The sequence below is a fragment of the Symphalangus syndactylus genome, chromosome 5, assembly GCF_028878055.3.
Source record: "Symphalangus syndactylus isolate Jambi chromosome 5, NHGRI_mSymSyn1-v2.1_pri, whole genome shotgun sequence".
In the NCBI taxonomy this organism is placed as follows: domain Eukaryota; kingdom Metazoa; phylum Chordata; class Mammalia; order Primates; family Hylobatidae; genus Symphalangus; species Symphalangus syndactylus.
In genome coordinates, this window is record NC_072427.2 from 143458746 (window position 1) to 143484035 (window position 25290).

General features: G+C 40.5%; 1 protein-coding gene across 1 annotated transcript in view; it reads right to left on the reverse strand.

Annotated features, from left to right (window-relative positions):
• Positions 1–9520: 9520 nt before the first annotated feature.
• CREBL2 (cAMP responsive element binding protein like 2) overlaps positions 9521–25290 on the reverse strand; it is a 32650-nt gene continuing 16880 nt past the window's right edge. The window contains exons 2-4 of the mRNA XM_055280611.2: positions 18957–19154; positions 17219–17363; positions 9521–12642 (exon numbers count right to left, since the gene is read on the reverse strand). Of these exons, the coding sequence (XP_055136586.1) occupies positions 12638–12642; positions 17219–17363; positions 18957–19154 (348 nt within the window). The 3' untranslated portion in view covers positions 9521–12637. The remainder of the gene's footprint in view (positions 12643–17218; positions 17364–18956; positions 19155–25290) is intronic.

The window sequence follows — 25290 nt, forward strand, 5'->3', positions numbered from 1 at the left end:
AGCCCACCACCTCTTCACGATGCCTGTCACACTGGCAAATTCAGAGAAGTCCTCGTTTCATAGCAACAAGACAGGGAAAATTGCTGAGCACCCAGAAGCAGCTGTAGATTAAGTAATCAATCAGTGTGTTCAAAACACAAAGCATTTAAACACTGGAGGAAATTCCAAAATAATACCCTTTTCAGACATGAAATGACTAGTCAAAATATTGTTTTAAACCCATTTTACAAATGTGATCATTTTCAAAAAACTCCATCAGACCACCAAGCTGGCATTAGTGCCACCCACACTTGCCAGGGCCTGTCTTTTCCTTTTCCGCTCTTTTCATCATGGACACAGAGAATTCATGGACTTTTTCATAGCAGTGTATCTAGAATTTCCCCACAAGTGAATGTTCATATGCTGCTAGTAAGTAGGCAGTTAAATTTATTTTAAAGTAAGCCCCTACAATCTGGGCTATTCTGAACTTTTTTGCACAATTGAACACTTCAAGTGCTGTATATTTTCTTTCTCAGAAGAAGCCTCTTTTATATATATATATTTTTTATTTTTTAGTAGAGATGGAATCTTGCTTTGCCGCCCAGGGTAGTCTTGAACTCCTGGCCTCAAGTCTGCCTGTCTTCTTCTGAGCCCTCCAAACTGTTCCAACCTCTGCCTGGTATGCAGTTCCAAAGTCACTTCCACATTTTCAGCTATCTGTATGGCAATGCCCCCACTTCTTGGTACCAATTTTCTATATAAGTCCATTCAAGCATTGCTATAAAGAACTACCTGAGACTGGATAAAGAAAAGCGGTTTGACTCACCGTTCCACAGGCTGTACAGGAAGCATGGCTGGGCAGGCCTCAGGAAACTTACAATCATGGCGTAAAGGGGAAGCAGGCACATCTTACAAGGCCAAGGAGGAGGAAGAGAAGGTGGGAGATGCCACACACTTTTAAACAACCAGCTCTCATGAGAACTCACTCATTATCACGAGAACAGCAAGGGGGAAATCTGCCCCCATGAACCAATCACCTCCCAGTGAAACAAGAGAAGTTCCCTTGTCTCCCTCGCAGGCCATGCAATGGGGGTGTGCCTCACTTTTTCAGTGCCCCACTCCTCAAACCTCTCAGGGAGCATACAGACAGGCGGGCTATGGGGCTACAACCCCATGGCAGTGTCTAGGGGTGAATGTTTGCAGCTGAAGCCCCGGTGGGTGTGTGTTACAGGGTGCTCTTTTAGTTTAGCTATCCACAGGCGGCTTGTGTTAGTCAGCTCAATTAGACCCCTGCCTCATCACAAGGACAGAGGGCTTTCTGTATCCTGGGATTCTTGCCTTGGCGTACTGGAAGACTCAGATCGCACGTGGGCTAGGAGAGTGAGTGCAAGGTTTTACTGAGCGGAAGTGGCTCTCAGCAGATGGTGGAGCCAGAAGGGAGATGGTTTTCTCCTGGAGTCGGGCCGCTCAGCGGCCCGGGCTCTCCTCCAACCGCCCCCTGCAAACTCCACGTCGTTCTGCTGGTTGGTGGCCTGCTGGCATGCCAGCGTGCCTGTCAATGTGTTCTTGACATCCTCTCAGCATCCAGCCATTTGTGTATTCCTCTGCCAATGTGTTTCTCTGGACATCCAACCGCTGGGGTGCCTGCCTGCTAGGGTCTTGGGGGTTTTTATAGGCACAGGATGGGGGTGTGGTGGGTCAGCGTGGTCCTGGGAAATGCAACATTTGGGCACGAAGGCAGGAGTCCCTGTTCTCATATAGGTCCGCAGGCACAGGCCTAGGGGTGGAGCCCTCACCAGGGACCTGCCTTTCTCTAGCCAGCACTTCCCTGCCCCCGCTTCCATATCACCAACACTGGAGGTTGGAGGTTGCAATTCAACATGAGATTTGGGCAGGGACACAAATCCAAACCATATCAAAGATATTTTATATAGCTTTGTTATGGCATTTTTTCAAACAGACACTTTTTTGTAGTCCATTTATCAGTCTTGTGGGTCTTGCCTAAAAAGCCCCCCTGACTCTGATTTTTTCCTTTTATTTTCCATGTTTCCTCTTAGGATTTTTATAGGTGTTTTGGTTTTGGTTTTGTTTCTTTGTTTGCAGGGTATTTTGTTTGTTTTTTTTTATTTTTCTGAGACAGAGTTTTGCTCTTGTTGCCCAGGCTGGAGTGCAATGGCGCAACCTCAGCTCACTGCAACCTCCACCTCCCGGGTTCAAGAGATTCTCCTGCCTCAGCCTCCTGAGTAGCTGGGACTACAGGCGCGTGCCACCGCGCCCAGCTAATGTTTTGTATTTTTAGTGAAGACGGGGTTTCACTGTGTTAGCCAGGATAGTCTCGATCTCCTGACCTCATGATCCGCCCACCTCAGCCTCCCAAAGTGCTGGGATTACAGGCATGAGCCACCATGCCTGACTGGTTTTGGTTTTGTAGTATGTTTACTTCTTTGCTCATCTAGAATTAATTTTGTCAAAGGAAAGAAGTATTTAATTTAAAATGGGGGCCGGGTGTGGTGGCTCACGTTTGTAATCTCAGCACTTTGGGAGGCCGAGGCAGGCAGATCACCTGAGGTCAGGAGTTTGAGATCAGCCTGGCCAATATGGCAAAACCCTGTCTCTACTAAAAATACAAAAAATTAGCTGGGTGTGGTGGCGCACAGCTGTAATCCCAGCTACTCGGGAGGCTGAGGCAGGAGAATCACCTGAACCCGGGAGGTAGAGGTTGCAGTGAGCCCAGATAGCATCACTGCACTCCAGTCTGGGTGACAGAGCAAGACTCCATCTCAATAAATGAATGAATGAATGAATCAATCAATCAATCAATCAAATGGGAACTGGCCAGGCACAGTGGCTCACTGTGGATCACGCCTGTAATCCCAGCACTTTGGGAGGCCAAAGCAGGCAGATCATTTGAGCCCAGGAGTTTGAGACCAGCCTGGACAACATGGCGAGACCCCATCTCTACAAAAAAATTAACTGGGTGTGGTGGAGTGTGCCTGTAGTCCCAGCTACTTGGGAGGCTGGGGTGGGAGGATCACTTGAGCCTAGGAGGCAAAGGTTGCAGTGAGCTGAGATTATGCCTTTCCACTCCAGCCTAGGCAACAGACCAGACCCTGTCTCAAAAAGAAAAAAAAAAAAAAAAAAGAATCAGCCTCTATAGTACTGTAGTATTTTGAAATATATTTATTTCACTCAGGCCATGAAAGGACCTAACGAACCATCTCAGCCCAATATTTGCATGTACCTCTTTGACAACTAGACTTTTGTACGCTATATTCATAGCCTCTTTCTGAAGAATGCTGAATAAACTCTACCACCTTCTGATTCTTTTGATTTCCATTTTCTTTGTTCTGATCATCCTCCATCTAGTCATATATTCTCATAAGAGGGCAGAATTGGTTTGTACTTAATAAATTATATCACATTTAGGTATGCTTTCTTGAGAGTCTACCAAAGTCACCTTAATTGGAATTTAGGAAGTTCTCCCAAAGCTCAGTCATTTGTTTACTGATGATCTCTGGTTTATTCCACAGTTAACTGCATTGATTTGTTGTGGTAGACATTGTTGGTTGTACTTCCTAACAGCCAGTCCCTTCCTTGCCAATGGCACTGATTTTGTTCAGGTGTGAAGTAGCAATGAAGGCAAGGTTAGTTGGTTTTAAGGGATTAACTGTGTTTAAACCAATCATGGCAATTCCATTCCCTCTTATCAGTGAATGGCTTATTGGTATTCATCTAGCCCAAACTTCTGGCCGATGAGATGTAAAGATTAGTCTGTTGAGGGGGCATCTGGGAAAGGTTTTTCTCCCTGATAAGATGAAGTAGTGAGGCAGAAAAATAGGGTCTGGAGGCAGGGAACATAAGGCTGATTCACACTTCAGCTATGACAGGAAATATCCTCTCCATAGGGCATATACTGAGTAAATGACTTTGTAACTTTACTTCATCCTCTTCATTTACATAGGGCATACCCCAAGTAGAGGGTATTTAAGCTCACAAAAACTCTGTAACAGAGTCTTTGAGCCCCTACGCACAGACCCGCTCCCACACCGTGAAGTGTACTTTCATTTTCAGTAAAACCCTTCATTCTTTCCTTGCTTTGCTTGTGCATTTTGTCCAATTCTTTGATCAAAACGTCAAGAACCTGGAGACCCTCCACCATTAACAGCAGCAAGAAAAAACTCCTTTTCCTCCTTAGATCATGGTTGTGAGAGTGATGCCTGGAGCAGTTGTCTTACAACCATGAGCAGGTAAGCTGAGGGTGAAAGCCAATCTGCAGAGGATGGTGGAGCAGAAGGAAGGAAAGATTCTGGGTTTTTAATGTCATTTTTTTTTTTTTAAGTGAAAGCAAGTTTATTAGGAAGGTAAAGAATAAAAGAATGAGCTGGGCACAGTGGCTCAAGTCTGTAATCCTAGCACTTTGGGAGGCCAAGGCAGGCGGATCCCTTGAGGTCAGGAGTTCAAGACCAGCCTGGCCAACATGGTGAAACCCCATCTCTACTAAAAATACAAAAATTAGCTAGGCCTGGTGGCAGGCACCTGTAATCCCAGCTACTTGGGAGGCTGAGGCATGAGAATCACTTGAACCCAGGAGGCAGAAGTTGCAGTGAGCTGAGATTGTGCCACTGCACTCCAGCCTGGGCGACAGAGCAAGACTCTGTCTCAAAATAAGAAAAAAAAAAAAAAAAGAAGAATGGCTACTCCATAGACAGAGCAGCCCAAGGGCTGCTGGTTGCCCATTTTTGTGGTTATTTCTTGATTATATGCTAAATAAGGGGTGGATCATTCATGCCTCCCCTTTTTAGACCACATATAGGGTAACTTCCTGACTTTGCCATGATATTTGTAAACTGTTTAACGACATTGTTGAGCCACTGTAGTCCTCAGACTTATTATGTCAGATAGGTCTTTATTATTTATGTCAACTTTAGTTGTGTATTCTTTACTTGCAGCCGAGAGATTCCTAACTGATATCCCATCCTTATACCATATAGGTTATCCCATGATGTACAACTGGCTCATACACACTTGCAAGAGCCAATCCTAAATTTTCAAAAACTTTGGGAGCTGGTTAAGAGCACAGTAGCTTGAAACCAACTATGGTGGGAATATTTCCACCCCAGAAATTGGCAAATACTACAAATTAGGCCTCCCCCCAACCAAGAGGCAGTTGTTAAACATCTATCAGTACACAACTGATTACGTTTTTTACTAAAAAAAAAAAAAAAGGAAGCTCCTAAAAGCCATGTTTACTTAAAATGATATTGGCACATTTCAGACTTGTAGAGCCATTCTATTTTCATCTTACCTAATAATAAATGGATAAGCACATTTTACCTTGATGTTTTGTGTCACGCCCAGTCACATAATGATATGCCTAATGATCTGAAAACATTAATTTCACTAAGCATGATCATTTAAAGGAAGCTAGGCATGGTAGCTCACACATGTGATCCCAGCACTTTGGGAGGCCGAGGCAGGAGGATTGCTTGAGGCCAGGAGTTCAAGACCAGCGTGGGCAACATAGCGAAACATCTCTACAAAAATTTTTTTTTAAAAATCAGCCAATTATTCCCAGCATATCCATAATAGAAATTAAAAAGAAAAAATTAGCCAGGTGTGGTGGCACACACCTGTAGTACCAGCTACTTGGGAGGCAGAGGTTGGAGAATCACCTAAGCCCAGGAGGCAGAGGTTGCAGTGAGCTGAGATCATGCCACTGCACTCCAGCCTGAATGACAGAGCAAGACCTTGTCTCAAAAATAGTAATAAACAAAAATAAAGGAACCCTGTGATGAGTCCCTTGTATTTGGAACCATCTTTCCCGATTTGCTACTTCAAATATATCTAGCTGGGTACCCCTGTATCACCTAAAATAAGTCATCATCTCCTGAGCCCAGATTTATTATGATTTGTTTCTTACACTAGTCTGTATTCTTCTGATTTGTGCTAAAGACTCCCTTCTCCCCATTATTTCAGGAAGAGGACTGTTGCTACTATAGTCAGTTTTAAAGACATTTTATTGGTTATTGCTAGGTAGACTTCTTACTCTGCCTGGTTCAAAAGGCTCATGGGCACATGGGTTTTTCTTTTTTTGTCTGGAGTGGCAAAAAGGTAAGGTTACTCCAACAAGAGAACAGGCATTGCCAGCTTTCATCTTTGATTTGGCTCCTGATATGATTTGGATCTGTGTCCCTACCAAATCTCATGTCAAATTGTAATCCCCAGTGTTGGAGGTGGTGTCTGGTGGGAGGTGACTGGATCATGAGGGCAGAGTTGCACCATCCCCCCTTTGGTACTGTATAGTGTGCGTTCTCATAAGATCTGGTTGATTAAAAAAGTGTGTGGCATCTCCCCCATCCCTTTGGTCCTGCTCCTGCCATGTAAGACACCTGCTCCTGCTTTTTCCTGAGGCCTCCCCAAAAGCAGATGCTGCTATGCTTCCCATACAGTGTATGGAATCATGAACCAATTAAACCTCTTTTCTTTATAAATTATCCAGTCTCAGGTATTTATTTATAGGAATGTGAGAACAGACTAATACAGAAAATTGGTACCAGAAGTGGGGTATTTCTATAAAGATACCTGAAAATGTGGAAGTGGCTTTGAAATTGGGTAACAGGCAGATGTTGGAAGAGTGTGGAGGGCTCAGAAGAAGACAGAAAGATGAGAAGGTTTGGAACTTCCTAGAGACTTGTTAAATGGTTGTGACCAAAATGCTGATAGTGATATGGAACAGAGATGGCCAGGCTGATGACATCTCAGACAGAGATGAGGAACTTAACTGAGAACTGGAGCAAAGATAACTTTTCCTATGCTTTAGCAATGAATTCGGAGGCATTGTGCTCCTGCCTTAGGTATATGTGTAACTTTGAACTTGAGAACGATGATTTAGGGTATCTGGCGGAAGAAGTTTCTAAGCAGCAAAGCGTTCAAGATTTAGCCTGGCTGCTTCTAACAGCATATGCTCACATGTGCATGAGCAAAGAAATGACATAAAACTGGAACTTATATTTAAAAGGGAAGCAAAGCACAAAAGTTTGGAAAATTTGTAGCCTGGCCATGTGGTAGAAAAGCAAAGCCCATTTTCAGGGCAGGAATTCAAGCCCACTGCAGAAATTTACTTAGTAAAAAGCAGCCAATTGCTGATAGTCAAGACAATGAGGTTAAGCCCTCAAGACATTTCAGAGAGCTAAGAGACAGCCTCTCCCATCACAGGCCCAGAGGCCTAGGAGGATTGAATGGTTCCATGGGCCAGGTCCAGGGCCCTGTTGCCCTGAATAGCCTCAGGACTCTGCTCCCTGCATCCCAACCACTCCACCTCCAGCCATGGCTCAAAGGTGTCTGGATACAGCTCAAGCTTCAGAGGGTTCAAGCCATAAGCTTTAGCAGCTTCCACATGGTGTTAAGCCTGCAGGTACACAGGGTGCAAGAGTTGAGACTTGGGAGCCTCTGCCTAGATTTCAGAAGATGTATGGAAAAGCCTGGATGTGCAGGCAGAAGCCTGCTGCAGGGGCAGAGCCCTCATGGATAACCTGCTAGGGTACTGAGGGGGTTGGAGCCCCCACAGAGAGTCCCCACTGGGGCACTGCCTGGTGGAGCTGTGAGAAGAGCGCCACCATCCTCCATAACCTGGAATGGTAGAGCCACCAACAGCTTGCACCATGCACCTAGAAAAGCCACTAGCACTTAACACCAGCCCATGAGGGCATCCATGGAGGCTGAACCACAGGGGCAGAGCTGCCCAAGGCTTTGGGAGCCCACCCCTTGCACCAGTGTGCCCTGGATGTGAGACATGAAATCAAAGATTTTGGAGCTTTAAGAGTTAATGACTGCCCTGCCGGGTTTCAGACTTGCATAGGGCCTGTAGCCCCTTTCTTTTGGTTGATTTCTCCCTTTTGGAGTGGGAGTATTTACCCAATACTTGTACCTCTTTTGTATCTTGGAAGTAACTAACTTGTTTTTGACTGTACAGGCTCATAGGTGGAAGGGACTTCTGTTGTCTCCGATGAGACTTTGGATTGTGGACTTTTGAGTTAATGCTGGAATTAGTTGAGACTTTGGGGCTACTGAGAAGGGGATGATTGTAAGAAGGACATGAGATTTGGAGGGGCTGGGGCAGAATGATATGGCTTGGATCTGGTCCCCACCAAATCTCTTATCAAAATGTAATCCCCAGTGTTGGCAGGTGGGGACTGGTGGGAGGTGGCTGGATCATGAGGGTGGAGTTCCCATGAATGGTTTAGCACCATCCCCCTTTGGTACTGTATAGTGAGTGCTTACAAGGTCTGGTTGTTTAAAAGCATGTAGTACCCCCTGATCCCTGGTCCCACTCCTGCCATGCAAGATGCCTGCTCTCACTTTGTCTTCCATCATGACTGTAATCCCAGCTACCCAGGAGGCTGAGGCAGGAGAATCACTTGAACTTGGGAGGTGGAGGCTGCAGTGAGCTGAGATGGCACCACTGCACTCCAGCCTGGGTGACACAGCAAGGCTCCATCTCAAAAATAATAATTCAGCTGATTCACTTCCTAGTCATTTCTAGAGTTGGACTGCGTTATTTTTTCTGTGACCCATAACAGTTTCTGAGTCAGAACTACCATGCGTCTGTGAGCCAATCTGAATTTGATATGGACATCTCCAAGCTGCCTACAACTTTATAAATAGCGTTCTTCCAGCTCTATGTGTCCTTTAATCATACACATTTTGGGACTCCAATGTGCCTGCTCTGGGAAATACAACGCTAGCCTACATTGGGCCTTTTTCAGTGGTGTGTTAGAAACTGACTGAGGGGGTGGGGGATCCACAATTTGCAGCAATTACTAACATCTATGATAGAAATACTCCTACCATTGTCCATTAAAAGCTACCAACCTGATGTCACTGAACATCAAGTTGGGAAGAGATGCACACAATTGGTTCTCCTCTGGGGAGCCAGCAAAAGCCAGCTGCCACACACCATGGCTTTGCACATTTTTAAAAAGGCACCCCCTGGTGGATGAATTAAGACAGGTATCCCCTTTGGGCAAATTAGAAAAAGACACCTCTTCTGGGGAGAACTGTGCCACATGTACACCTTGGTGAGAAGGCAGGAGCCCCTTCCTCCACACATAGCTTGTTGAGGGGAATGTAAACTAGATTTTAAAGTCCATTCGCCTCCTTAACTACGTACTTTTGTGCAGTGCAAAATCAGCACAACTTTACAAGGCAGTCCTGCCACTGATTCATGACCATCCTGTAGTTAAATAAAACGGATGCAATAGAAGAGAGCCAAGTTACCTAGCAGCCTGAAAGCCTGCTTTATGCAGATAATTATAGGATGATATTGCCAGTTGGAATATTAGTTGTTCTTAAAATTGGTCTAATTAATAGAAGGCTATTATTGCTAAAAAGGGCCCTCGACTATATCATTCCAAGGATAGACATGATATAGCTAAAAAGAGTTGGGAAATATGATACCTACAGTACTACATATTTAGAGTCCAACTCACTAAATACATTGATCTTTAGTGATTTAAATGCTAACAATAGTCAAACACAGGCATAATGTGAATATTTAAATTTAATGTAGTTCTTTCCTATTTAACAGTTTTCTATAACTCCTATTTAGCCTACCAATTACCCTGTGAAAGTTATCCTCCCCCCTTTTTTACAGATGAGAAAGCAGGTTGAGAGATCAAATAATTCAAGTTGACTCAGAAAATAATTCAAGGTGACTCCTCCTTTTAAAACTAAATATGTAATGAATAATATGCAACTGATTTCTTGTGAAATATAACATTTATGTTTTTAGATTTTCTTTGCCTTTAACTCAAGGTAAGTCCAGTTTAAACCTGTACTTTTTGTAATTAGCCAAATCAAATGATCATAATTCAAAGATGCTAAAATAGAATGCTACACAGTGATGCTGATAAATACTGTCAATTAGCCAGCAAACGGAAATGTGAATTTGCTGCAGGACGATCATTCTAATTCAGATATAATAGAAAGATTTTAGATAAAATAGAAAACTTTTTAAATAAATTCAACTATATCCTAAAACTTGACCTGGTCAAACTTATTCCATATTATATTCAGTTGCTCTAATATACAGCAGGTTGATGCTAAAATAATGACAGAAGAATTTGGCTGGTCTAAACATACAAATATATTTTCCCCCTTATCTTTCTTTCTTTGGGAAAATAAGAAAAAGAAGACATTACTCTGTTTACTCAGAAAGCAAGGAGAGCAGCACCTTCTCCTGGGCTCCATGACTGTCAGCCTTCTTGTCATCACAAAAAGGTGAGGGGTGCCAGGATTTCACTATGCTGCTCCTTCACTGGAATGGGAAGGAAATGCTCCAGCTGTTTTAATCAGTGACATTTATTAACATGCTTCAAAAGTGACCAAAGTGTCCAGCCAGCACAATAGCCAAGGCAATCAACGTTCTCTTAGTGTGATCTCCTCCAAAATACCAAATAAATAGGTTTAGGAATAACCTCAAATAAATTGTAATTTAACTTCGCCCAAAATTATACATCCTCCACCTGAGGATAAAGTCACTGCTCTTCCCTGCTCCTGTAAAGATACTAGCGGGAGGGGAGAAAGCTCAAATGACTCTGTAATTTAGAATTACAACCAGAGAAGAAATACTTCAAGCACAATAGAGACGTTCCATTGAAGAGCGGCATTCATTTTGGAATGTTTGTTTTGAAAACAACTCTTCCGGGGGAATTCAAAAGGTACTGAACAAAGCAACATAAAGTAAGTCTTGGGTTGTTCTGCAAAATAAAAATATACAATCGAGTAGACCAGATGGCAAAAACATACCAATTACAATCTAAATGCTATATTTAAAACCCTTAAATTCTGAAGGCCTGAATATCAACCAACCTATTTATGTTTATGATCCTAAAAAGACATTAAATATTATTAAACCCCCAACTTCCAAAACATAGAGACCCAGCAAACTGGGCTAGTGGTATCTCAGTACACAGTCACACATGACTAGACTAGACTAGAGATCTGAGTTTGCAACCAAGTACAAGAGGTCTTTAGGAGCTCAGGCTAAGGGAGGCACTTTATTCAAATGCATGGCCTGAGAGAAGAGGGAAAGTACCTTGTAATCTTAAACTATGTGGTCCATCGCATGTTCTACCTCAAAGACAATCTAGACTACGGTATCTCCTCTTAAACTGCCAGTTCAGAACAAAACATACTTTATTTGGAAGCTAAATATTTGCTTCACTCAAGTGAAGAATAATTTAGCAGCGACAGAGAACACAACTCCTGTTTTAAACATGGGAAAGAGAAGAGAGAGTGATAAGTTTCTCGCTGGGGAAATCAAAAGATTTCTGGGTCTGTCTGGGTGTATCATATTATGAGCTTGATTCTTCAACCGTCACTCCATTTGGTAGTCAGGAAGAAAGTAAGTGTAGCTGCAAGGGGAACTGGAAAGAACTACCCTGCCCTTCTGCACCCCCAGCCAGGCCCACTAGCTGCGGTGCTGTGCACAACTCCAGTTCCGATGCTTCCCTCCACAGTGGAGGCATAGCCAGGGCTGAACCAGATGCACACCCACAGTGTGTTTCTGGCTCAGAGCCTGTCAGGAAATTCATGTCTGGGAAGAAACTAAGTGTCCTGGTGATGGCTACGGTCAGTAGATCTACCAGCAATTTGTCCCTTTTTTTGTTCCAGATTTTAAGGCAGAAACTCAATCTCAGCAGCTAATTTCATCCAATTTTCTTCAGAAACATTCTCCAATTTCGTTGAGTACGCAAGAAAAGTGTGTGAACATTCACTCCTGTCCTCCCCACATACATATATAGACATACAATAAGAAACATACATACATATATACCCTAGGTTGTCAATGTATGCTGCTGAAATGCCTGAAAGGTTACTTTTCACTTAAAAATAAAATTTGATGAATTATTCTGCAAGTATGGATTTGGCCCTAGCAAATTTTTATAAATATAGTTTGAGAGGACAGCAATAAAGGTTTTAACTAGAAGCTGTCTTGAGGATTTTCCTGATAGATTTTGTTAATATGTATGTTATTTAAAACAGGCATATCCTTATGGATTATAAAAATAGAAATGTATATATTTGTTAATACATATTCACAGCTTATGCTGGAATGGCTCACAGGAGAAATCATGGTTCATGTAGAGAATAAACATTACTCAAGTAAATAAAAATAAGATTAGGTCCATAAAGGCTGAGAACTTACAGTCAGTAATCAGCTCATTTGGTTTCTCTTTGTAGGGCAATCAAAAACATGAAAGGCGGTGACACATAAACACACACAGACATACAATTACATGAATTACATGGAAAGAATATAAATTAACCAATAAAGCAATGTGGAGTTAAGGTGCAAAAATACAATCTTCATCGATTTTCTCTACTCCTGTGTTTTCAAGCATCACAACATGTTAAATGTCATGGGTGGCAATACCAACCCAGACAGGTCTGAATGTTTGTAGATATCTAAGTGTTGAAAGTTAAAGCAAGATCCTTTGAGATCTACGATCACACATTTTGGTAGAAATTGCAGATTTACAGAGATGACTACTGAGCAGTAGGTAGTAAATGGAGCCAAGAAGTACACTCTTGCCCATCCATCTTCCATGGGAATCAGAATATTGGCTTCAATCACTGACTCATCTTTATATAATCTTCACCCTGAAAAATAAAAGTTACCAATGTAAGAATGTTTTTAGAGTCAATAAAGTTTGATTAATCTGTTTTAAGATGCACAATTTTTTTTTTCAGTTTAGTATCTTCAGTAAGGCTAGTTTTTAAAAATACAGACTAAAAAAAAGCTGATTTGTCTTTTTTCCATTAATTTAATTTAGATGAAGGCAAATGTTTTGTTTTTTTAATTTTTAAACACTTCAGTAGCTTTTGGGGTAGAAGTGGTTTTTGGTTACATGGGTGAATTGTATAGTGGTGGAGTCTGATATTTTAGTGCACTTGTCAACCTAGATGAAGACAAATGTTATCTAATAAAAGTTATCAAAAAGCCAATTTCTTCAATTTTGTAAAAAATATTTAAAACATAAAAAGTTTGTTCTGGCTGGGCGCGGTGGCTCACGCCTGTAATCCTAGCACTTTGGGAGGCCGAGGCGGGCGAATTACCTGAAGTCAGGAGTTCAAGACCAGCCTGGCCAACATGGTGAAACCCTGTCTCTACTAAAAATACAAAAAATTGGCTGGGTGCAGTGGCATGCACTTGTAACCCCAGCTACTTGGGAGGCTGAGGCAGGAGAATCGCTTGAACCTGGGAGGCAGAGGTTGCAGTGAGCCAAGATCATGCCACTGCACTCCAGCCTGGGCAACAGAGTGAGACTTCGTCTCAAAAAAGAAAAAAAAGTTGTTCTGTGCTCCCAGAGGTTGACCTAAAAAAAAAATAACAATAATAATAATAAAGGTTTGTAACATTTCTTTATAGCTATTTAAAGTGCTCCCAGAGTAATCACAATAATGAAGAAATCAACATAGGACATATTCATTTTAAAATCTTTCCAGTTTCTTCAACAAATGTTGCTTGGACAGCTAGATACTCACATGCAACATATGGACTCCCACTTTACACCATATAGAAAAATTAATTCAAAATGGATCAATCACCCAAATAAAAGAGTTAAAACCATAAAATTCTTAGAAAACATGAGGCAGGTAAATCTTCGTAACTGTGGATTTGGCAATGGAGTCTTAGCTATGACACCAAAAGCATGAGTAACAAAAGAACAAAAGGCCGGGCGCGGTGGCTCATGCTTGTAATCCCAGCACTTTGGGAGGCCGAGGCGGGTGGATCACAAGGTCAGGAGATCAAGACCACGGTGAAACCCTGTCTCTACTAAAAATACAAAAAAATTACCCGGGCGTGGTGGCAGGCGCCTATAGTCCCAGCTACTCGGAGAGGCTGAGGCAGGAGAATGGCGTGAACCCGGGAGGCGGAGCCTGCAGTGAGCCGAGATTGCGCCACTGCATTCCAGCCTGGGCGACAGAGCGAGACTCCGTCTCAAAAAAAAAAAAAAAACAAAAGAACAGAAATAGATAAATTGGACTTCATCAAAATTAAAATATTTTGTGTATCAAAGAACACTATCAACAAAGTGAAAAGAAGCCTAGAGAAGGGGAGAAAATATCTGCAAATCATGTATCTGACAAAGGTTTTATAACCACAATAAAGAACTCTGTTGTGGGAACTCAGGGACCCTGAACAGAGGGGCTGGCTGGAGCTGCAGCAGAGGAACATAAATTGTGAAGATTTCATATTAATATGGACATTTATCTGTTCCCAAATAATACTTTTATAATTTCTTATGCCTGTCTTTACTTTACTCTTAATCCTATTATCTTCGTAAGCTGAGGATGTATGTCACCTCAGGACCACTGTGATAATTGTGTTAACTGTACAAATTGATTGTAAAACGTGTGTTGGAACAATACGAAATCAGTGCACCTTGAAAAAGAACAGAATAACAGTGATTTTTATGGAACGAGGGAAGAAAACCATAAGGTCTGACTGCCTGCAGGGTCGGACAAAAAGAGCTATATTTCTCTTCTTGCAGAGAGCCTATAAACGGACGTGCAGGTAGGAAAGATATTGCTAAATTCTTTTCCTAGCAAGGAATATTAATATTAATACCCTGGGAAAGGAATGTGTTCCTGGGGTGAGGTCTATAAACAGCCACTCTGGGAAATGTCTGTCTTGTGCAGTTGAGATAAGGACTGAGATACGCCCTGGTCTCCTGCAGAACCCTCAGGCTTACTAGGGTGGGGAAAAACTCTGCCCTGATATTAATTTGTGGTCAGACTGCTTCTCTGCTCTCAAACCCCGTTTTTTCTGTTGTTTAAGATGTTTATCAAGACAATATGTGCACCACTGAACACAGACCCTTATCAGTGGTTCTGCTTTTGCCCTTTGCCCTGTGATCTTTGTTGGACCCTTATCAGTGGTTCTGCTTTTGCCCTTTGCCCTGTGATCTTTGTTGGACCCTTATCAGTGGTTCTGCTTTTGCCCTTGTCCTGTTCCCTCAAAAGCATGTGATCTTTGTTAGACCCTTATTAGTGGTTCTGCTTTTTGCCCTTTGAGGCATGTGATCTTTGTGCCTACTCCCTGTTCTTACACCACCTCCCCTTTTGAAACCCTTAATAAAAACCCAGGTGGGCATCACAGTCCTACCAATATGTGATGTCACCCCTGGCAGCCCAGCTGTAAAATTCCTCTTTGTACTGTCTCTCATTATTTCTCAGTCGGCCGACATTTATGGAAAATAGAAAGAACCTATGTTGAAATATTGGGGGCAGGTTCCCCCAATAGAACTGTTACCACTCAACAACAAAAACAACCTAATTAAAACATGAGCCAGGGACCTGGACATTTCCCCAAAGAATACATACAAATGGCCAACAACCATATGAAAATATGTTCAACATCATTAGGCATTAGGAAAATGCAAATCAAACACAATGAGATACCACTCCATACCCATTAGGATGGCTATAGTTTTAAAAAATGGAAAATAAGTGTTGATGAGACGTGGACAAATTGGAACAGACATACATTGCTGGTGGGAATGTAAAATGTTTCAGGTACTATGGAAAACAGTTTGACTATTCCTCAAAAATTAAACATAGAATTGTCATATGACCCAGCAATTTGACTCCTAGGTATACATACAAATGAATTCAAAACAGGTATGCAAACAAATACCTGTACGCACATGTTCACAGCAGTACTATTCACAATATCTAAGAGGTAAAAACATATGTCCATCAAAGGATAAACAACTGTATATATATAAATATTATTTGACCATAAACAGGAATTAAATACTGATGATACATGCTACAATGTGGATGAACCTTGAAAACATTATACTAGGTGACAGAAGCCAGACACAAAAAGTCACACACTGTATAGACTCCATGTATATAAAATATTAATATATAGAATAGGTAAATCCATAGAGACAGAAAGTAGATTCATGGTTGCCAGGGGCTGGGGGAAGTGGGTAATGGGGAATAACTGCTTAATGGGTTCAGGATTTTCTTTTGAGGTGATTAAAAGTTTTGTAACTAGGTAGACATGATGGTTGCACAACATTGTGAATGTACTAAATGGCTCTCAATTTTTATGTTATGTGAATTTTACCTCAATTAAAAACAATCCTTACAATGATGGGCTACTGCACTAGAGAGCCTGGATTAGGTGAGGACAGGTTCTACCATTAAACTGTGTGACCTTGGGCACCTTACCCAGCCTTTCTGCTATTTTTTAATCTATAAAATAAGCATAATTCCTTAATACAATCATTGGAGGGAATATTTAAGATAAATATAAATGAAAGTACTCTGTAAACTGTAAATCAAAATACAAATAAAAGGTAGTATTATTAACAAAAAGCTAGATTCATGACTCCCATTTATGGACTAAGTCTATTAACAATAAAATTTCAATAAATGTATCAGTTGCTCTTTACAGACTCCACGTAAAATGCATTTTAATATTTAGAATCTAAGCCACTTCTCTTTTTTTTTTTTTTTTGAGGTCTCACTCTGTTGCCCAGGCTGTAGTGCAACGGCATGATCTTAGCTCACTGCAACCTCCACTTCCCAGGTTAAAGCAATTCTTGTGCTTCAGACTCCTGAGTAGCTGGGATTACAGGCACACACCACTGTGCCTAATTTTTGTATTTTTAATAGAAATGAGGTTTCACCATGTTGGCCAGGGTGATCTCAAACTCCTGGCCTTAAGTGATCTTCCCGCCTTGGCCTCCCAAAGTGCTGGGACTACAGGCACAAGCCACCACACCTGGCCAGAATGTAATGCCATTTCATTTGCTTATTAGTGTATTAAAAATGGCATTAACATTTTATTTAAAGACATACTAAGAAAAGTGGTCAACAGAAACCCTACCTTGAGATACCCTCTTTTTTTCCCCCCCTTTTGAGACAGGGTTTCATGATCATGGCTCATCGCAGCCTCAACATCCCCGGGCTCAGGTGATCCTCCCACCTCAGCCTCCCGAATAGCTGGGATTACAGGCGTGCACCCCCATGCCCAGCGAATTTTTGTATTTTTTTGTAGAGATGGGGTTTTGCCATATTGCCCTGTCTGGTCTTGAACTCCTAGGCTCAAGCAATCTGCCCACCTCGGCCTCCCAAAGTGCTAGGATTATAGTCATGAGCCACTGCGCCCAGCCGAGATACTCTCTTAAATATAAATTCTCCCATTGATGGCACTTACAGGAATTGCTATTAGCGTCTGTCTTCCCAGCCTTGGTATGCCTGCTTGAGTTCTGCTGAGATTTGTTCTGCTCTTCTCCAGTGAGTAGGGCCTTTATTTCAGAAGGGATTTTTCCTTGGTCCATTGCCATGCACCACTGCTTGTACTGAAACATATTTAATTTTAAATATAAATATAAATTTAAAACATATTTAAATTAACTTTTACTTGTCAGAGTTCAGGAACCACTGGTAGAAATCCTAAATATAAGAACTCCCATGGCTAGAGGTCACGTTCGCTGCTGGGAATCCCACCCTCCATGGTATTACCTATTTATAACTGAGGACATGTAAGAGATCTGCCATCTTTCAGAAGAGGTGGAAAAACTGCTGCTGAATTGTCTCTGATGTACTGGAGTGTTGCTCAGATTTAAAAGACCCCTGTGGTTAAAAGGACTTCTCCCCACAGTGTGCCACTAGTTAGAATTAATCTTTTTTTTTTTTTAAATAATTGTCACAGTATTATTTCTACTCCCAAAATAAAGAAATAAATGTTAGTAATTTCCTTTCTCTCTTTAACAAATAATCATTAAACATCTACTGTCTACCAGAGTGCATGCTAGGGACTTTGGGGATATACAAAGACAAAGCTGACCAAAGATTCTGCCCTCAAGTGGCTTACACTGCAGAAAGTAAGAAATAATTGATAGCATGTCACATTCAACATATCAAAAAAACTACTGAACAGTATATATCTGGACAATATATACAACACTGTTCATGTCCCTCTCTGCATGTTCCAACCTTGTTGTCTTACTTTCTGAAAACCTGTGGAAGCCTGTCCCAGTTGTGTAATGATCACGGTAATATCATCTCTCTCTTCTGTCACTTCCTCCCTCAGCTCACAATAATGGAGTTTCAATTGTTTTATCTACTCTCTTTCACATTTTTACAGCCAGTGCCCAAAGTCTAAATGGATGAGTGAATAAAACATGTAAAATAAATAAAATCACTTGGCCGGGCGTGGTGGCTCATGCCTGTAATCCCAGCACTTTGGGAGGCCAAGGCGGGCGGACCATGAGGTCAGGAGATTGAGACCATCCTGACTAATGCAGTGAAACCCCGTCTCTACTAAATATACAAAAAAAATTAGCCGGGCATGGTGGTGGGCACCTGTAGTCCCAGCTACTTGGGAGGCTGAGGCAGGAGAATGGTCTGAACCCGGGAGGTGGAGCTTGCAGTGAGCTGAGATCGTGCCCTGCACTCCAGCCTGGGCGACAGAGCGAGACGCCATCTCAAAAAAATAAAAAATAAAAAATAAAAATAAATAAATAAAGTCACTTAAACACGAATGGTATGCTATGCATAGTTACATATTGTTACATTGCTTTGTCTACTTAGCAATATATTCTATCCTTCTACATCAGTAAATATATGTGCATTGTGATTTTTACTGGCTACGAAGTAGTCTAATACATGGATGTAGTAACATTTATTTAACCAGTCCTTTATTGTTGTCCATCTGGGTTATTTTCCATTTTCTTCTCTCATAAACAATCCCTTAGCATAACAGTCATGTACACTCTGCTCCCACCAGCAGTGTATGAAGATGCCTATTTGCCCCCATCCTGGCTAACAGATTAATATTCTCTCCAATGTTTGCCACCTGGACAGGTGATAACTGGTATTTTCGTATTTTAATGTATTATTTATTTGACTGTTGAGGTGATATTTTCATGTGTTTACTGACGATTTCTTACCATTTCCAGTTCCTCTCTGAGGGCACATATAGCTCTTTCTCGACTGGATACCAACTCTTCCAAATACTGATATCTCAGCTTTTTTCGGGCTCGGCATTCTCTCGCACTCTGCCGGCTCCTCTCAAGTTTTGCTTTCAAGTCAATTTTGGCTGGCTTCCGACCACGTTTACCGGGCTTCTTTACTTTGCCTCCAACCACCTTCAGCAAGTGAGAGAAGAAATAATTTTTCCCTTAGTTCTGTGTACAGAAAAGTGAATATGGCTGCATATTGGCAAAGAGAACATTTATAAACAAAACGTGAGTGAAGCCCTATGGAACTAAGAAAGCATAATCCCATCAAATGCCTTCTGGGTCTTTGCCTCATAATTTATTTTCTGATACTTTTGAAACCATGAATGTGAAAGAAGAAATAATGTACATTTTTATTATTTATTTGATAATAAAGTTTAAACAGCTCACCAGTAAACTTTATAAACCATATGGAGATGGATAATAAAAACTGAGAAATGTCTACTAAATATTTTGTTCATGACAATTTTTTTTTTTTTCCAGACAGGGTCTCACTCTGTCACTCAGGCTAGAGTTCAGTAGCACAATCATGGCTAACTGCAGCCTTGACCTCCAGGGCTCAGGTGATCCTTCCACCTCAGCCTCCCGTGTTGCTGTAACTATAGGCATGAGCCACCACGCCTGGCTAATTTTTGTATTTTTGTTGTTGTTTTTAGAGATGGGGTTTCACCATATTGCCCAATCTGGTCTCCAACTCCTAGGCTTAAGTGATCCATTTGCCTTGGCCTCCCAAAGTGCTAGGAGTAAGCCATGGTGCCAGGCCCCACTTTTTTTTTTTTTTCTTTTTTTCAGACAGATTCTCGCTTACTCTGTTACCCAGGCTGGAGCACAGTGGCACCATCATAGCTCACTGCAGTCTTGAATTCCTGAGCTCAAGTATCTTCTGCCTCAGCCTCCCTAGTAGCTGGGTCTACAGGTGAGCATCACCATGCCTGGGTAGTTAAAAAAAAAAAAATCGTTTTGTAGAGATGGGTTCTTGCTATGTTGAGCAGGCTGGTCTCAAACTCCTGGCCTCAAGCGATCCTCCTGCCTCCACCTCTCAAAGTGCTGGGATTACAGGTGTGAGCCACTGTGCCTGGACTCATGAAGAAGTTTTTATTGCCTTGAGAAAAATAATTGCAACAAAATACATTTAAAGAACTCAACATTCGAAACTGTAAGTTCATTATGATCTCAACATTATAAAACAATACATAGAAGAAAGGAAGTTAACAAGGTCAGTGAAGACTTCTCTGATAGGTGTAATTCTAAATAGCTTTTCCTCACCTATATTTTTATGATTTTCAAATTAGATAATAAAATATAAAATATGGGTATAAAATTATATATATAAAAATAAATATGTATCCTAAGGAATTCGGCTATAAATTCCCTCAAATTTGTTGAGCCCAAAGGAATACACAGAAAGCCTCAATTGTCTCAGTAGATTTCTCCCTGCTCCCACTGATGTCATAAAGCAACCTCTCAATATTCCTGTTACTCAATTACCTGCCTAGGCACAATTATTAGGTGACTGGCAAAGTAATTTAATCTTCTTCGTTGTTTAGCTTTGAAACCTTCCCAAGTTCTTATGCAAGGTGTAACTATATGGTAAAGATGATGAATTATTAAACACTTGAACCTGAACTTACACATCAAGTAAGTGTTCTTTAATGCAGTCACCTTGAAAGGGGGTACATTTATTCCAATAATGCCACAGTTCAAAGATTTTTTGGAAAGTAGTATTGGAGCCAGTTTTTATAAGTTTTATAAGGTATAACACAATATGTTAGAGCTATACACTATTCTTTAAATTCCCAATCTGATTATCCACTTTATTTTTCTGACATGGTTCTGAATGACTGATGTCTAGCTCTTTCTGAAAATCGCCCTCGAAGAATAAACATTTTATATCTTTAGTGTCCTGACAGGAATATTGCTAAGGCTTTAAAGGCAATTATAAAAGAGAAGATGCAAAATTCAAACACTGGCAAATCATTAGAATAAATGTAGATGCCTTCCCAGATAGCAAAACTCAAAGGGTCAACATCTGTTTGGATACAAAAACTCTGATTTGTTTGAAATCACTATTAGTATCATATTCACAATGCTAAGTCCCCTAAAAAGATCAGATCATTACTAAGTCTAATAGTTAGGTCAAGAAAACCAAGCTTTAAAGTGAATCAGCCACATTTACCAAACTGTCACATCATGATGGCCAACCATTGTATCTAGCATTTTTTGTGGGGTGGCTCTGAAACGAGACAGATTACTCCAAGGCTCTGGGGGAAAAAAAATCTGTCCTTTCCATCACCGTCTTAAAGCCAGGTGCTTCAGTACTGTTTCCAAGTTAGTTTCACATTTTCAAAACCTGGTCTTTTAAAGCTTTTCTCTTCTGCATCATCGTCACGTTTTTTGTTTGTTTGTTTGTTTTGAGATAGAGTCTTGCTCTTGTCGCCCACGCTGGAGTGCAATGGCGCGATCTCAGCTCACTGCAACCTCCTGCTCCTAGGTTCAACCGATTCTCCTGCCAAAGCCTCCCGAGTAGCTGGGATTACAGGTGCCCACCTCAGGTGATCCACCGGGCCTGGCCCAATCGTCATGTTTTTATTACATTATAACAATATACATCTAGCTGGGTGTGGTGGCTCACACCTGTAATCCCAGCACTTTGGGAGACCGAGGCAGGTGGATCACCTGAGGTCAGGAATTCGAGACCAGCCTGGCCAATATGGTGAAACCCTGTCTCTACTAAAAATATAAAACTTAGCTGGGCACGGTGGTGGGCGCCTGTAATCCCAGCTACTTGGGAGGAGGCTGAGGCAGGAGAATCGCTTGAACCTGGGAGGTGGAGGTTGCAGTGGGCCCAGATCGGGCCACTGCACTCCAGGCTAGATGACAAGAGCAAGACCCCAACTCAAAATATATATATATATATATATATATATATATATATATATATACACATATATATGTGTGTGTGTATATAGATATGTGTATATATATATACATATATACACACACACACATATATATGTATATAAAAATAAGGAAACTTTCTTCAGAGCCAAATATTTGAAAGCAATTGCAGGATGACCTAGTTCATCCAAATATTAAAATGGGTTAAATTTAAAATTATGCTTATATCTCACCAATCACATAATTTTAAAAAAATATTTTGAAATTACCCTGCGTTAAAACAAAGTGTATTTACTATTGAATATACTTTTTGAAAAGCTTATATATTACATCAAGAACTCATGTCTGTAGTGAAATAAATGGATAATGACATCTATTCTTTATGTAGTAAAATGAGTCATTAATCATATAACACTATAATCCAATACCTCATATATTGCTGTTTTTAATTAATTCAGGAGTAGCTGCTTTTGAGAAGCCAGAAAGAGAACATAGTGTACTTCATGGACTTCACTGATTTTTGAAACAAACCTAGCAATCATAGAAGTATAAAATAAAAGCTATAACCCTTTGTTTAGTTTTTATGGTAGCAAAATATTTAAATTGGAACTGTGTTATTCCTTTTTTTTAAATTAGAAAGGCATAGTATATGAATCCAAGGTTTCTGTATTTTATGTCATTTCCTATAAAGTTACATTTAAGGCCGGGCACGGTGGCTCATGCTTGTAATCCCAGCACTTTGGGAGGCCGAGGCGGGTGGATCATGAGGTCAGGAGATCGAGACCACGGTGAAACCCTGTCTCTACTAAAAATACAAAAAATTAGCCGGGCGTGGTGGCGGGCGCTTGTAGTGCCAGCTACTCGGAGAGGCTGAAGCAGAATGGCATGAACCCGGGAGGTGGAGCTTGCAGTGAGCCGAGATTGCACCACTGCACTCCAGCCTGGGCGACAGAGACTCTGTCTCAAAAAAAATAAAAATAAAAATAAAAATAAAAAAATAAAGTTACATTTAAAACCACATAATCACCACTTCTCTAGCTTAACTTTTTCTCAGTAATAAACCAAATGTTTTGGCTTTTTGTAACAGCTAATGCCTAAAGTTCTAAGAGAGTAAGTATAACACAGGATTATTGTAAATCTGAGCTATAACAATGTATATGAGACTACTTTATAGAGAAAAAAAGTATTTGGTAAAAGGAATTTGAGATTTAAAAAAAGAGAGAAAAAAGTATTATACAAACGTAGGTTAGTACCAGTTGCCTTAACAACTGAACTTTATATATTTCATAAGCCATAAAGACTGAGGAACAGATAGGGGGCATTTACTAGGAAACAAGAACCAGCAGCTAAAACTGAAATCAAGCCCACTAATTCCTGGGCGAAAAGACCATTCTTCACAATTCATAGTTTTCACAAACTCAGTGATAACCACATTGTTCCCTTGCTCTTTCCTGATACTTCTGTGAGGAAGCATATTAATATGGGTGAACAAAAGTACTGACTTTCATGTACCAACACAAACTCCAAAGAAAACTATGAAAATAACCCCACACATCTAGCTTTTTTTCCTGCTCTAATTTTATTTCTGCTGACATAGAGTCATGTGAAAATTTAAACAGCTGGCTTTAAAACAGTATACCTCTTTACCCACTATCCATTTTATGTCTTCTTCCGCCCTATAGCACATTTGTGAGATGCGGACAGTGAGCCCAAGGGAAACAATAAAGACCTGTCTCCCTACCTCCAATCACTTAGAAAAGAAATCTGCTAGCCAGTGATTTTTCTTACCCTTCACAGAGAGCTTCTTTCACAAAGGTGGGCTATTAAAGATGTTAGACATCAGTAAAGTTTCTAAAATACTAAGTCTGTCTTCATTATATGTGAAAAGTGTTAAAGTCTACTGATTACAAGCAAGACTAAAGGTCCCAATTTTCCAACTCCCTGTTTTAAACACTTTTTCTTTTAAGATAAGCTAAACTAAAGGTCGTGACCTTTTCAAAGTAAGCACCTGGAACTGTGTCATATAATTCTTAGTACCTGGTAATCAGTATTTAATAAATGACAGTTAAAAAACAAAAGACATTCTTAAATAACCAATGTGTCAAAGAAGATTGTGATTACGAGAGAAATTAGAAAAATACTTTGAGGAAAATAGATGGCAATTGCGATTACAAGGGAAATTAGAAAAATACTTTGAGATGAAAGAAAAAGAAAATACAACATACCAAAACTTATGGGGTACAACTGGAGCATTCCTCAGAGCGAGCTGAACACACCTTTTTTTTATTTTAAAGAAGAGAGGTTTCAAATCAGTAATCTAATCTTCCACCTTAAGAAACTAGCAAAAGAAGAGCAAATTAAACATAAAGCAGGCAGATAGAATGTAATAATAAATAGTAGGCAGAGATGAATAAAATAGAGAATGGAAATACAACAGAGAAAAATCAATGAAACCAAAAGATTGTTCCTCATAAGGATCAACAAAATTCACCAACCTTTAGCTAGACTGACCATTAGAGAAAGAAAAAACTCAAAAATACTAAAATCAGGACCGAAAGAGACACCATTACCAACATTACGGAAATAAAAGTGATGCAAAGGAATACTAGGAAAAATTGCATGCCAAAAAAACTAGATAACCCAGATGAAATGGACAAATTCCTAGAAAGACACAAGGTAGTAAACAGACTCAAGAAGAAATAGAAAATCGGAATTAGACCTATAGCAAATAACAAGACAGAATCAGTAATAAAAAATTTTCTTCGATTAGTAATCAAAGAAAAGCCTAGGTTTACATGACTTCACTGATGAATTCTACCAAATATTTAAATAATTAACACTCACAAACTCTTCCAAAAAGTGGAATAGGAGAAAGCTTATTTCAACTTATTCCACGAGGCCAATATGTGCTTGAAACCAAAACCAAAGATATCAGAAGAAAACTACAGACCAATATGGTCTTGTGAATTTATATGCAAAAAATCCTCAATAAAATACTAGAAGGCTGAATCTAGCAACATATAAAGATTATACACCATGACTAAAAGGGATTTATCTCAAGAATAAAGGTTGGTTTGACATCTGAAAAATCAATTACTATAAAACACCGTATCAACAGGAAAAAAGCACAAAACTTGCATGTTCATCTCACACACACACACACACACACACACACACACAAAAAGGACTTGACAGAAATTCCACACCTTCACATGATAAAAACACTCAATAACCTAGAAATAGGAGGAAACTTCCCCAATCTGATAGTGGACATCTACAAAAAACCCACAGCTAACATCTTACTAATGGTGGAATACTAAATGCTTTCCCCCAAAGATCATGAATAAGGCAACAATCTTGTCTTCTC